The sequence below is a fragment of the Labeo rohita genome, chromosome 2 (assembly GCF_022985175.1).
Source record: "Labeo rohita strain BAU-BD-2019 chromosome 2, IGBB_LRoh.1.0, whole genome shotgun sequence".
In the NCBI taxonomy this organism is placed as follows: domain Eukaryota; kingdom Metazoa; phylum Chordata; class Actinopteri; order Cypriniformes; family Cyprinidae; genus Labeo; species Labeo rohita.
In genome coordinates, this window is record NC_066870.1 from 20,726,109 (window position 1) to 20,738,261 (window position 12,153).

The window sequence follows — 12,153 nt, forward strand, 5'->3', positions numbered from 1 at the left end:
CCAGCCAAATTCATCAAATGCAACTGAATCTATTTATTCAAATCAATTAACTTAAGTTATCAGTGAAGGGCTCCTGGAAAAGCCTCAAAGCTAATTCGCAAATGTGTTTGGTTGACACACAGAAGCAGAGAGCCATTATCCAGCCGTGTACTTTTGCCCGCTGAGACCCCAATATACGGTGACATTTCTGAAAGCGAACAAATTCATCATATCATGTCGCTTTGAAAGATGGAAACTCTAAGGCATTAACATAATATCTGCATAATTCTTATTTGAATAATCACCTAATAAAACAATGAATTGCTTCTAGGTGAAGATTACGCCTCTTAGGACCAACAACAGACAACTACAGGTCCTTTAAAGTGATGAGCAATGAAAAACAACAGATGCTGAAAAATAAAAAAACTTGGATTGACATTAATTAGGAGCTGTACCTGAGGCACCCGGTAGCATTGCGGAGCACCTGTGAGGAATGCAGGTGCAGCTTGCGGTCGTCCTGGTGGGGCGAGGTGTCCCAACCCGAGTGAGGAATAATGACTGTGTTGGTCAGCACTGCCAGAGCGTCCTGAATTATGGGCATCTTCAGAGCATCGCATGAGGACAAGTTCCACAGCACACCTGTACACAAAAACATCAGCTATGAAGCAAAAAATGAGGAATACACACAGTGTGTTTATACAGACTACAGTTTCCCTTCTTCACCTTGAGATTTTGTTGTGCACAGAAACATATAATTAAAAACACTGATTGCAGCAGGCTACAAACATGCCTTTGAATATTGCATGAGGACTTGGTCAAGAGCCCTTAAATGAAACACTTTCTAAAGTTTCACTAGTGTGTCCTCATCAGCTGTATGAACATTAGAGGGTGTGATCCAAGCCACATCACAATCAAGAATGAACTGTGTACTGCTAGAAAGTTGCATGCAACTGAACTGTGGCTCATTTTGCATACTATTAAAAATAGTACGTTATAAATATTTCATCTCTTTCATGAGACCCCTACAGCTTTGATTCGGTGAACAAGGGAGCGCTTTTGCATGTTCCTCCTCCCTGCTGCTAGCGGGGTATAAAACTCTCTCCCAGCTAATTGCATCTTATCTTGTTTGTTAAATATCACAGACTTGTGTTCCTAAACAGTATGGTGCATCCCACATTATACAGTAGTATGATTACAATAGTATGCCAAATTTAAGATTTTTTTGTATTATTCAGCAAGGATGGATTCAATTTATCAAAAGAATTATCTTGGCTTCCACAAACATTAAGCAGCACAAGTGTTTTCAACATTGATTATAGTAATAAATGTTTCTTGAGCACTAAATTAGCATATTAGAATGATTTCGGAAGGATCACGTGACACTGAAGCCTGGAGTAATGGCTGCTGAAAATTCAGCTTTGTCATCACAGGAATAAATTACACTTTTAAATATACTGTATTACTGTATTTTTGATCAAACAAGAGAATTCTAAAAACATCAAAAACCAAACCAAACTTTTTGGTAGCAAATGTTTGATCAAGAATGTTCACTACTGTGTTGTCACACAAATAACTTGAAGGATTGGTTCACTTCCAGCATAAAAATGTCCTGATAATTTACCCACCCCCATATCATCTAAGATGTTAATGTCTTTCTTTCTTCAATCGGGAAAAAAAGGGTTTTGAGGAAAACATGTCAGGATTTTTCTCCATATAGTGGACTTCAATGGTGGCTAGTGGGCTGAAGGTCCAAATTGCAGTTTCAATGCAGCTTTAAAGGGCTCTACATGATCCCAGCTGAGGAATAAGGGTCTTGCCTAGCGAAACGATCAGTCATTTTCTAAAAACATAAAAATTGTCATACTTTTTAACCACAAATGCTCATCTTGCACTAGATCTGCGATCCGCAGCAACTTCACACGTTACTTAATCAGGTTGGAAAGGTCATGCATTGTTAGTTCTTCGTCTGTGTAATCCGGTTCATAAGGTTACAGTAGAGAATCAAAATCATCTGACATCATTGTTTTGACTTTCTTTGCAAGTTCTGCCTACGTCACGTGTGATCTTTGCAACATGACTACATAATGTGTGAAGCTGAAATAGTGCAAGACAAGCATTTGTGGTTGAAAGTATAGAATTATTTTTTTTTTTTTTAGAAATTGACCGATCATTCCGCTAGATAAGACCCTTATTACTTAGCTAGGATCATGTAGAGACCTTTGAAGCTGCATTAAAACTGCAATTTGGGCCTTCAACCCATTGCCTCCCATTGAAATCCACTATATGGAGAAAAATCCTGGAATGTTAGGAGACAGTAGGAGACACGTGACAAAAGAAAACAACATGCGTTTTAAAATTGGCTCAGAATATCAACATGTTTGATATCCTCTGACTGCATGGAATCTGAGTCTCTGACCATCATACACTATGTAATTTTCAATGAAATCTGTCCACTCAAATCTGCAGACTGGCTCTGACTTTCAGCAACTAACTTGTTCGGACTGTAAATTGGGGCAAAAACCGGGCAAAAATCATGTAGTGTATTCCAGCAAAAGAGTGCAAAAAAATTAAGTTCTGTAATGTTTTTTTTTTTTTTTTTTTTTTCAGTTACAGAAACCAAGTTCAAAGCTGCTACAGTAGTAACAAATTTAGCTAGATGCTAATACACACAAGCAAGTTCAAACAGTATTAAATAGTACTCAACGGTGTAAAAAAATAATTTTTTGACATGAGCATCTGAATACATCTAGGGCCCTATTTTAAAGATCTAAGCACATGGTCTAAAGGAAAGAAAAAACGATCTTAGATCAACATTCTTGGAACATTTTTTTAATGTTATTTGTGCATGACTGAGGTTCTCATAATGGTAAGAGAAAACTGTCTTAGAACAACATTCTCTGAACGTTTTTATGTTATTTGCACACGACTGAGGTTCTCGTAATGGTAAGAGAAAACAGTCTCAAAACAACATTCTCAGAACCTTTTTTTGATGTTATCTGTACATTCAAATATAAGGTTTTCATAACGTTATGACAACGGCAGATTGGGATGTTCCTGGCACGTTCACGTTCAAAAAAATGTTCCTCAAACATTAAAAAACTGGACGTTCTGAACATTTCCTCAAACATTAAAAAAACTGCACTGTAAACAAAAACAATTTGCAGTCAGCTTAAAATAATTTGTTACCCTGCTGCCTTAAAATTTTAAGTTCAGTCAACTCAAATAAGTTCAGTCAACTTAAAATGTGACTTAACAAAAAATGTGGTTTGTTAAACTTAAAAGCGGGGTAAGTTACCCAGCTGCCTTAAAATTTTAAGTTGAATAAACTCAAATATCTAAGCTGTCACTTAGTACAAATTAACATTTCAAGTTGACTAAACTTTTTTTGAGTTGACTGAACTTAAAATTTTAAGACAGCCGGGTAACAAATTATTTTATCAACTAAGTTGATAGTTTGAACGTTTGAACGTTTACAAAACATTCAGAAATAACGTTGTCATAACTAAGTGGGAATGTTATCAAAACGTTATTGGAACACATTTTTGTTAGCTGGGTACGTGCATTGTGCACTTGCCTATAGGCGCACATTACTAATGCGCTCTTAAAATAAATTTAAAAAAATATTGCGCCATTGACTGTAGACCAGGTTTCGTTTTTAGACCAACATGATCATGGGCAAAGAGATAGGCCTAAGTGCATTTGCTATTTAAACAACATGCCGCTGAATATGAAAATGATAACTGCATAGGACTGAAACTAGCAAAAAAACATTTGCGTCGCACCCGATGATATGGCCCCTAATGTTGCTGCTACATATTCAAAATTACATACTTTTTCATTAGCAGTGAAGTACATACTTTTATTACAAGTATACAAATTGGAAAAAAGTCTATGGATGCTTGCCTGTCATTTATTTGGTAGCCTCCACTAATGTGAGTTTGCTGTGTGGCATCAACCACAATGTTCATGTGGGACACTATAATCGCCTTTTTATGAGTCAGTAATGGCAGGAAACATCTTCCTTACTAGTGTTTCTCAATTCAGCTCTTGGGGGCTATTTTTTAGATGTCTCACTGCCATTTAGGTAATTGAGGACCTTACTAATGAGATAATGCACTAAATCCAAGGGCTTATGGTTTGGCTGGTTAGCACTGCCCTGCTGGTAGATGCTGTAACTACACCATCTGGTTCTAAACAGCATCTTTCACTATTCAGAATTGCCTATGCATGGCCATGCAACACATACATCGCTAACATGTTTCATTACATTTCATTTCAAAAGCATGAAATGGGCTCACTGCAGTGTACAAGGCAATGCTTTTGTAGGTACTTCCTCTGTGCTGCTAGCAGGGTGTACAGCTCTGCTCTAACCAATTTAATCTTATCTTATCTTATCCTATCTGATCTTGTTTGTTAAACATCAAAGACTTCCTGTTTTTATGCAACCACCTGCAGAACGAGGAGTTCTGAGCTCAAATTCAGGCCCCGGCAGGCACGACAGACCCACGTCTGGCTTCAGCAATCGGCAGGCGACTGGGGTCTGCGGAGATGTTGCATGAGGAGGGTTTGTTATGGACTGACGAGAGGACTCTTTGTCTCCTATTTTGAACCACTCTCTAATTTACATGTTAATTGTCTTAGAAACAGCATAAATGGCTTCTCGCCTCTTTCCAAATGTTTCAGCCAAAGTGAATACAAGCACACAGGCATGGAGCTGTAATAAGCAAGTGCCACTCAGATTCGCTCTGCCTATATTCAATTTGAAACACTTTAGATGTTTCTCCGAGCTCTGGATTCAGGAGGATGGTGATTTTTCAATTGATGGACATTTAGATTGCTCACTAGGCTGAAACACAAGGGAGCCGCAGCATCCTATTGAAGCGTCTCCCAACAATTCAGCATCTGACATTTATGAAATGCCTCAAAAAGCAAATTGCCGCCCAATTTTTTTCCGACATCTCTCAGGAACCGTCTCTCTATACCAGAAACATTTCTATAGGGGATTTAGAAGAGCCTTTGTCTTTTGTCAATGCGTCAAGACTCATTATACATAAGTCCCTAAAGAGGCTACGCCAAGCCCTGGTATTATCCTTAATTATTATAGCCCTAACCAATTAGGAGATCATTAACAAATCATTTAATGGGTAGTGGGGTCTACAGTAACAAGAGGATGATTCTAGGAGAGCTGATTAACATAATGGGTCCAATTATATAGAAGCCAAAGATAGTGACAGAAAGGTCACAAACAATGTATTTGCACGCTGAACTTACAAAAAAGGTGGTGAGAGAGGAAATAAAGATACAGCACGTTCAAAGATGGGGGCAGACACCGTGTCCTAATCAGCAGCGACACGTTTTGTTCACATTTTCTCACTGGTCCAACATCCTTTTCAATTTAACTACTGTACATACTATAAGTGTAAAATGCTACGTACTATGCAAGTTTTCTGCAAAATTTAAATGCAAGAGCGAGTCCCATAAATTATTGTTTCATGTGTGTACAGAACAGCAGTCACTCCCGTATTTGTAACCATAGCAACATTTTGGCAAATTGCAGGAGTGAATAAGAATTTGGTCATTTGGTATCTGCCATTTTTTGGCTAAAGACTCTTTTTGTCCGTCGATTTTAACTAAATTACCGCTGATAGACATGCTGTGTTTTGTTTATGCTTGGGAGGCTGCTTTAGAGAGTGCTGTCTTGCAGTGTTGCCATGTCCTCATATTTACATGCACTTTTAGGGCTGTTGGTTTTACCTCATAAAGATGGAATTAATAAAGTGGTCTTTTGTGGATATGAGCTATATGATTTTTTTGGTAAAACAAAGAATTTGATTTGGTATTTTAGAGTTTTTTGTGCTTGTCCTTGTTTGTTGTTTTTTTTTCTATGAATATCTGGCAACACTAATACTTTACCACAGGTTAAGACTTCTTTCACTTATTTTCTTGCATCTCACATACAGAAGAACACACATTTCTGATGCATTTTTAAATACATCATTAACAACTAGCTGTTCAGTTCAGTTCCGTAAACATTGCATAGAATTTCTAAATGCAGTTGTCACTACCTGTATTTTTCTGGAGTTAATTTGGTTGTCGAATGCGGTTGTCACTCCCATAGTTCAGTGAACTATGTGTGTACAGAGCACGATTAAGGAGTACAATCTAGCTAGTGTGTGTACGTGGTCATAGTGTGCCCTTCAAGTGGAGTTGGAAATATCGGAATTACAAGGTATGAGCACACGACCAAGCAAAGTCTTATTTACAAGTGGGAAACATTGAACTGAAACACTGACGACGCACCAAATTGTGATGTTGGGAGAGTGACAATTTGAGGAATTGCAGAAACACTGATTTATAATATAATTTAATATAATATAATATAACACACCTTAAATCTACATATAGAGCAGTGGCGTTTCCTCAAAAGAGGCAAGCGAGCTTTGGGAGGAAATTATGCAGAAATACTTTGACGAAAGACTTTGCTCAGGCTTTTCAGAATGGCCATAACAACATTTGAGATGCTGTGGAATGAGATCGGTCCACTGGTTAGATGGGTTTTGCCGTTCTTTAGCACAAAGTCACATGACTATTTGGATGCATATGGAGGAATTTATTCTGCAAATGCATTTCTCTCATTATTCACATTAACCCTTTTTCACACAAGTCAAAAACCACCTCAAGCGAGCTTAAAAACTTTTTTGCGAATTAAGGGATTTTTTTTTAGAAATGTGGCGTTTCCATCATTCGTTTTTGATGGGATACTTCAAAATGCACATAAAAACAGGGTGATGGAAACACAGCTAATGTCTCCATCGCGATATGATTGGATATGACTAGTCATGATCAGCTGTGATTGGTTCATGCAATAAATCCTGCCTCTTGTATTTGTGCGCGTTTCTCAAATCAGTCTGAATAGACAATATAATGGTGTTAAAGGGGTCACCGGAAAGTCCATTTTCCACAAGTTGATATGATTCATTAGGGTCTTTATGAAAAGTCTATAACATGCTTTTCTTAAAACTTTTTAATGGTCGTGTAAAAAAACTCATTTTTTTACCTTGCCAAAATCAGCTCTGCAAAAATCAACCTTTTCTGGTCAATGTTTTTTTAAATGTTAATGAGCTCTGCTCGCTCCGCCCCACCCCTTTCTTCTCTCTGTGGAGTGACAAGCCTGTTTACTTTAGCTGCATTTAGCCATGAAACTTGCTAACTAGCACATTATTAGGAAAGGCGATTGCAAAAATTCATTAAAAAAAACCTTATACTCACTTATACTTATACTTTACTGTAAGTAAAGCTGGATCACGAATGAATCGCGCGAACATAGACGCATCTGTTTAGAACAGGAGGTGCATTCCCTTCACAAACAAAAGTCATCCACTGCGTCTTCAGCGGCTCAGATGACGGGAGTAAATGACGACTACTACGTTCATTACATCCAACAACAGAACACCTCAATCGCTTAGGAGCCATTCTTGTCTACGTCCCTTTCCGGCATTGAAACAATGGTGATCGGACTGTTATAGCTCATTCAGGGCGGGTCTAAGGTAAGACAGCCATGTCAATCAACTATCGAGGGAGCGGCCTCTGTTGATGTGTCGTCACACAGACAAGATGGCTTGATTTGAAAAAGGGGAAATTTTTTTACAGATTAAATAAAAACCACTTTGTGGATTTTTATCAGTATAGGGTGATTGTGTACTGGGCAGTGATGACCCCTTTAATGGAAAGACTAATTTGAAAAAGTAAGTAAACAACTCACATATTAGATATAGCCACGTTGTTATTTCAAAATAAGACTTAAAATGGCATGAATACGTGATCTGTGGGAGTTTTTAGTGAGCAATCAGCTTGGTGAAATTTAAAGTAAATCTTAGTGTCGGTGACCAATATTTATCAAGCTTTAATGATCGATGATTTGAAAAATTAAAAAACAGTTAAAAGTTAACTATTAAATAAAATAGCTGAACATAAGTTCACAAATAAAATGTATTATTTAAATTGTTACTACCTTGATTTATTATTTTGTATTAAATGTAAAATGCCTAATTTTTTTTTTTTTTGTTCTGATAGTGTAGGTAATGTTTATGTCCGATTCTGCGGTATACATTTACCAGGTACACTTGAAGGGAGAAGTAGCAGCCTTTTTTTTTTCAGTGTAGACAAATTACATTGCACCAGTATCCCAGCACGCTAGAGAACAAAAGAGATGCAACTGAATGAGAAATAAATGTGCTTCATGTGTCCTGAGCACCTGTAAGCAGTTCTCTGATCTCCACGTCTGTCGTCTTGCGCAGGAGCCGCACAAGTGCAGGGATCCCACCGCAGTTCTTCAGGGCGATCTTGTTGTCATCATTGGCCTTGCCATAAACCAGGTTCCTGAGTGCGCCACAGGCACTCCTGTGCACATCTGTCATACGGTGATCCAGCAAGTCCACCAGCAGCTGGATCCCACCTTGCCTCCGTATCTGATATTTATCAGAAATAAATTACATTGTAAAATATGTTACGCTAAAAAAAAAAAAATTAAATTGTAATATTTTAAAATATTACTGTTTTTTTTTTAAAAACATTTAAAAAATCTTGCTGGTCTACCATTCAGAAGTTAGGAGTTGACAAGATTTCAATTTTTTATGTTTTTAAAAGAAGTCTCTTATGCCACAAGCCTATATACTGCACTTTGCTATCCTAATTATGCACAATTATATGTTTGCTAAAATCATGATCCCCACTGCAAGGATTTATTAGTGCACAGTCCATGTTTAACGCATGATATTGCAGGCATGCAGGAGTTACCTCTGATTTGATCTTGTTGTCTCCAAAGCACAAGTGCTGAAGGTAGGCGGCAGCGTTGGACTGCACCGATGGAAACTGGTGCTGCAGCATTTGGATGACCTCCGGCAGTTCAGGATCCCTCCAGCCAAATTCCCTGAAGAGGCACATATACACACAAAAGTGAACGTGGAGAAACTTTGACATAAAGAAACACTATAACATTTTAAAAAGCATGTTTGTGTCTATAATAACAGTATAATTCTTTTATATAGTGAGTAAAAACATTCTCCTCTCTGAAGCTCTGAATGTTTCTCTTCGCAATAAATCAAACTGAATGCAACATACTCTAACTTTCTGCCAACATCTGTGATTTCTCACTGTTAAATGCACTACTTTCCTCTTTTTGAAAATACTGAAGTAATGCTAATTAACAGAAACAAATGTCACTAAACAATGAAAACAAATTAACCTCCAAAAATGATGCATGACAGTGCCAGTAAGGAGAAAAAATGAAAAAAAATAATGCATAAGCAACAAAGCTTTTCACAGCTACCACATGTCAGCGATCATTTTTAAGTTCTGATTTTGATGCTTTCTGCTGAGGTACGTTAGATCTCAGCTAATGTATACAGACAATAACATCCTCCCAGAAATGTCGACTTTATCACCGGTATTAGTGACAGCTGTGCTATTGCCTGGAGCAGTCCTAAGGTGCCTAGAACCCCATAGGAGAAGATCTGCATTTCCAAAACCCCTGGATCCTGCAGCTCTATTGTTAGAATATCACCAACATCATAATTTTAAGAAGCAGCAAAGGCAAATTCAACATAGTATCCTGAATCTGCTGTGAAAACACACATACCGCATGTACGCAAAAGAACAGAACATTGTGTCTGACATTCATGTCTTTTTCTCCCTCTCTCCTACTGAGATCACCAAACACTGTCTCTATGCTACCGCCATGTCAGAGGCTGTCAAACAAGAGGAATCGATTCAAACAATAAGATCCGATATGAAAGAAATGGGGTGGTAATGACAGACAGAGAGCACAAGGAAGGAGGGAAAACAAGGAAGGAAAAACAAGAGGCAGAGAGAAAATGCGATGCTTGCAAAAAAACAACATGATGGACAAACATCTCTGGGTAAGAGGCACCATGGGAAACATCTATTGTAGCATGTCCTATTTCTCTCTAGCACAACCAGTAAACCTGAGAGGGCAATTGCGGTCATGAAAAGAAGAATGGGATCCATTGGGAAAAGGTCAAAATGGAGATAATACTGAAAGATGGGTACTTAGTTTTCACTTGCTGTATCTTTGTTGCTTTTTATCATTGTTTAACCTTGAGAAACGAATGCTTGTTTAAATCACATCTATGTTGAGGGCTTTGTTCACAAAACCGGGAACCGAATCCATTACAGAAGGCAGGAAATGCCCAGCAGCCCACAAAACATCAAGGCAAACTCTAGATGCAATGACAGGAGGCTGTCATAAATCACAGGAGTGGGATAATTGATAATGTTTGCGTTAATCAGTAATTAAAGCGTAACACAAAAATGGCTATAAAACGGATGAAGTTTATACGGTAATCAATGTGGCTCTGTCACATCAGTCAACTCTAGGTTAATTATTGTAAATACATTTTTGACAGAAGCTTTAAAATGACTGCTTTAATTAACTAGCGAACTAAAGTGAAATTATTCACTCAATGTTTACCTCGTGTAATTACAGACGGCAGTCACACAGAAGGCATTGCCCCAATGCTTTACAAGCTTATGAGTTCATCAAGAAGTGACGTTTGTGTTTAGCAAAGCAAAAAGCTAAGCTAGCTGCTTTGACAAAAACCTGCAACATAATACAACCATAATAAATCAACTATCTTGCGAATGTGATACAACACCTTAAGTTAATGCTGTGTAACTTATATATTAGAGGCACATTGTTATTTACTCTGTTTTTTTTACTCATATTTTTGCTCAGTCAATTAAAATAGTTCCAGGTGAAGCCAATGCAGAATTATCTGTGGAGTCTCTGAGCAACACACAGTTTGTTTCAGAATGAATCACTGTTTTGAATAAATCATTTGAGAGAAAAGTTCAATGATTCACTCATAAGGACAGTCTCAAACAAAAATTGTCATACAAAATTGTAATTCTTGGGCCATTTTGGACTTCTGCTGCTTCCAGTCATCTGAATGGAAGCTTGATGAGTAAAGTTCCTGAACAAACTTTGAAGTTGGCTTGGGAAAGCCTGGCTGGAAAGTTAAAAGTAGTGGTAAAAGCTTGATGTTTGAAAGTTTAAATAAATAGATTAGATAAACATTTACAGAACTGATGATTTAGCACATTGATAACATGATTGGCATGTTTTTAAAAAAAAATGTTTTCAACATAATTAGTGTGTTTTTAGCATGATTATCATGCTGTTAACATGTTTCTAGCATGTTAACATGTTGTTTGCATGTTTCTGGCATGATTAGCATTTTTTTTAACATGTTTTAGTATGTTACTATGATTTAGCATAGTGTCCAGGACAGTCATTAAGCTTTGCTAGTGATAGAAAGCTTAAACACGCTACAAGTCCTGTTGTACAAAAGTTTTGACCCCCTCAATGAAAGTCTATGGGACTTTTCGTAGTTTTGATCGTCCATCCCTGCTGAAAAAAATGGCTAAAACCAGCCTAGGCTGGTTGGCTGGTTTTAGCTAATTTAAGCTGGAAGTAGCTGGTTTTCGCTGGTCTCCCAGCCTGGCTAGGCTGGTGAGGCTGGTTTTAGCTGGTTGTTCCCAGCCTGGCCAGCCAAGGAAGTGGCCAAAACCCCTCTAAAACCAGCCTGCCGACCAGCTATGACCAGCTAAGACCAGCCTGGATGACCAGCTAAAACCAACCAACCAGCTTAGGCTGGTTTTGACTGTTTTTTTCAGCAGGGATTTAACAAAAATCCTAAGTCTGATCAGTTATAAATTTATAGCATGTTTTTAGCACAATTAACATGTTGCTAGCATGGTTCTAAAATGATCTGCGTGTTTTAGCTTGATTTGCATACTGTTACCATGTTTCTAGCATGATAAGCATGTTTCTTGCATGATAAGCATGATTCTAGCATGATTAGCATGTGGCTAACATGTTTTAGTATGTTGCTAGTATGATTTAGCATGCTGTCCAGGACAGTCATTAAGCTTTGCTAGTGATAGAAGGTCCTATTGTACAAAAATTTTGACCCCCTCAATCAAAGTCTATGGGACTTTTCACAGTTTTGATCATTCATTAAACAAAAATCGCAAGTCCGATCAGTTAAAAAAGATTAAGCATGTTTTTACCACGATTAGCATGTTTCTAGCATGATTAGCATGCTGATAATGTTTTAATATGTTGCTTGCATGATTAAGCATGTCATTAAACTT

The 12,153-nt window shown here is 37.7% G+C and overlaps 1 protein-coding gene across 6 annotated transcripts in view; it reads right to left on the reverse strand.

The window, feature by feature from the left end:
• The window catches only part of ctnnd2b (catenin (cadherin-associated protein), delta 2b), a 111,114-nt gene that overhangs the window by 20,422 nt on the left and 78,539 nt on the right, over positions 1 to 12,153 (reverse strand). For all 6 annotated transcript variants that reach the window (XM_051131319.1, XM_051131304.1, XM_051131296.1 and 3 more), the window contains 3 exons: positions 8,776 to 8,908; positions 8,234 to 8,447; positions 435 to 618 (listed from right to left, as the gene is read on the reverse strand). In XM_051131319.1, coding sequence (XP_050987276.1) covers positions 435 to 618; positions 8,234 to 8,447; positions 8,776 to 8,908 — 531 coding nt within the window. The remainder of the gene's footprint in view (positions 1 to 434; positions 619 to 8,233; positions 8,448 to 8,775; positions 8,909 to 12,153) is intronic.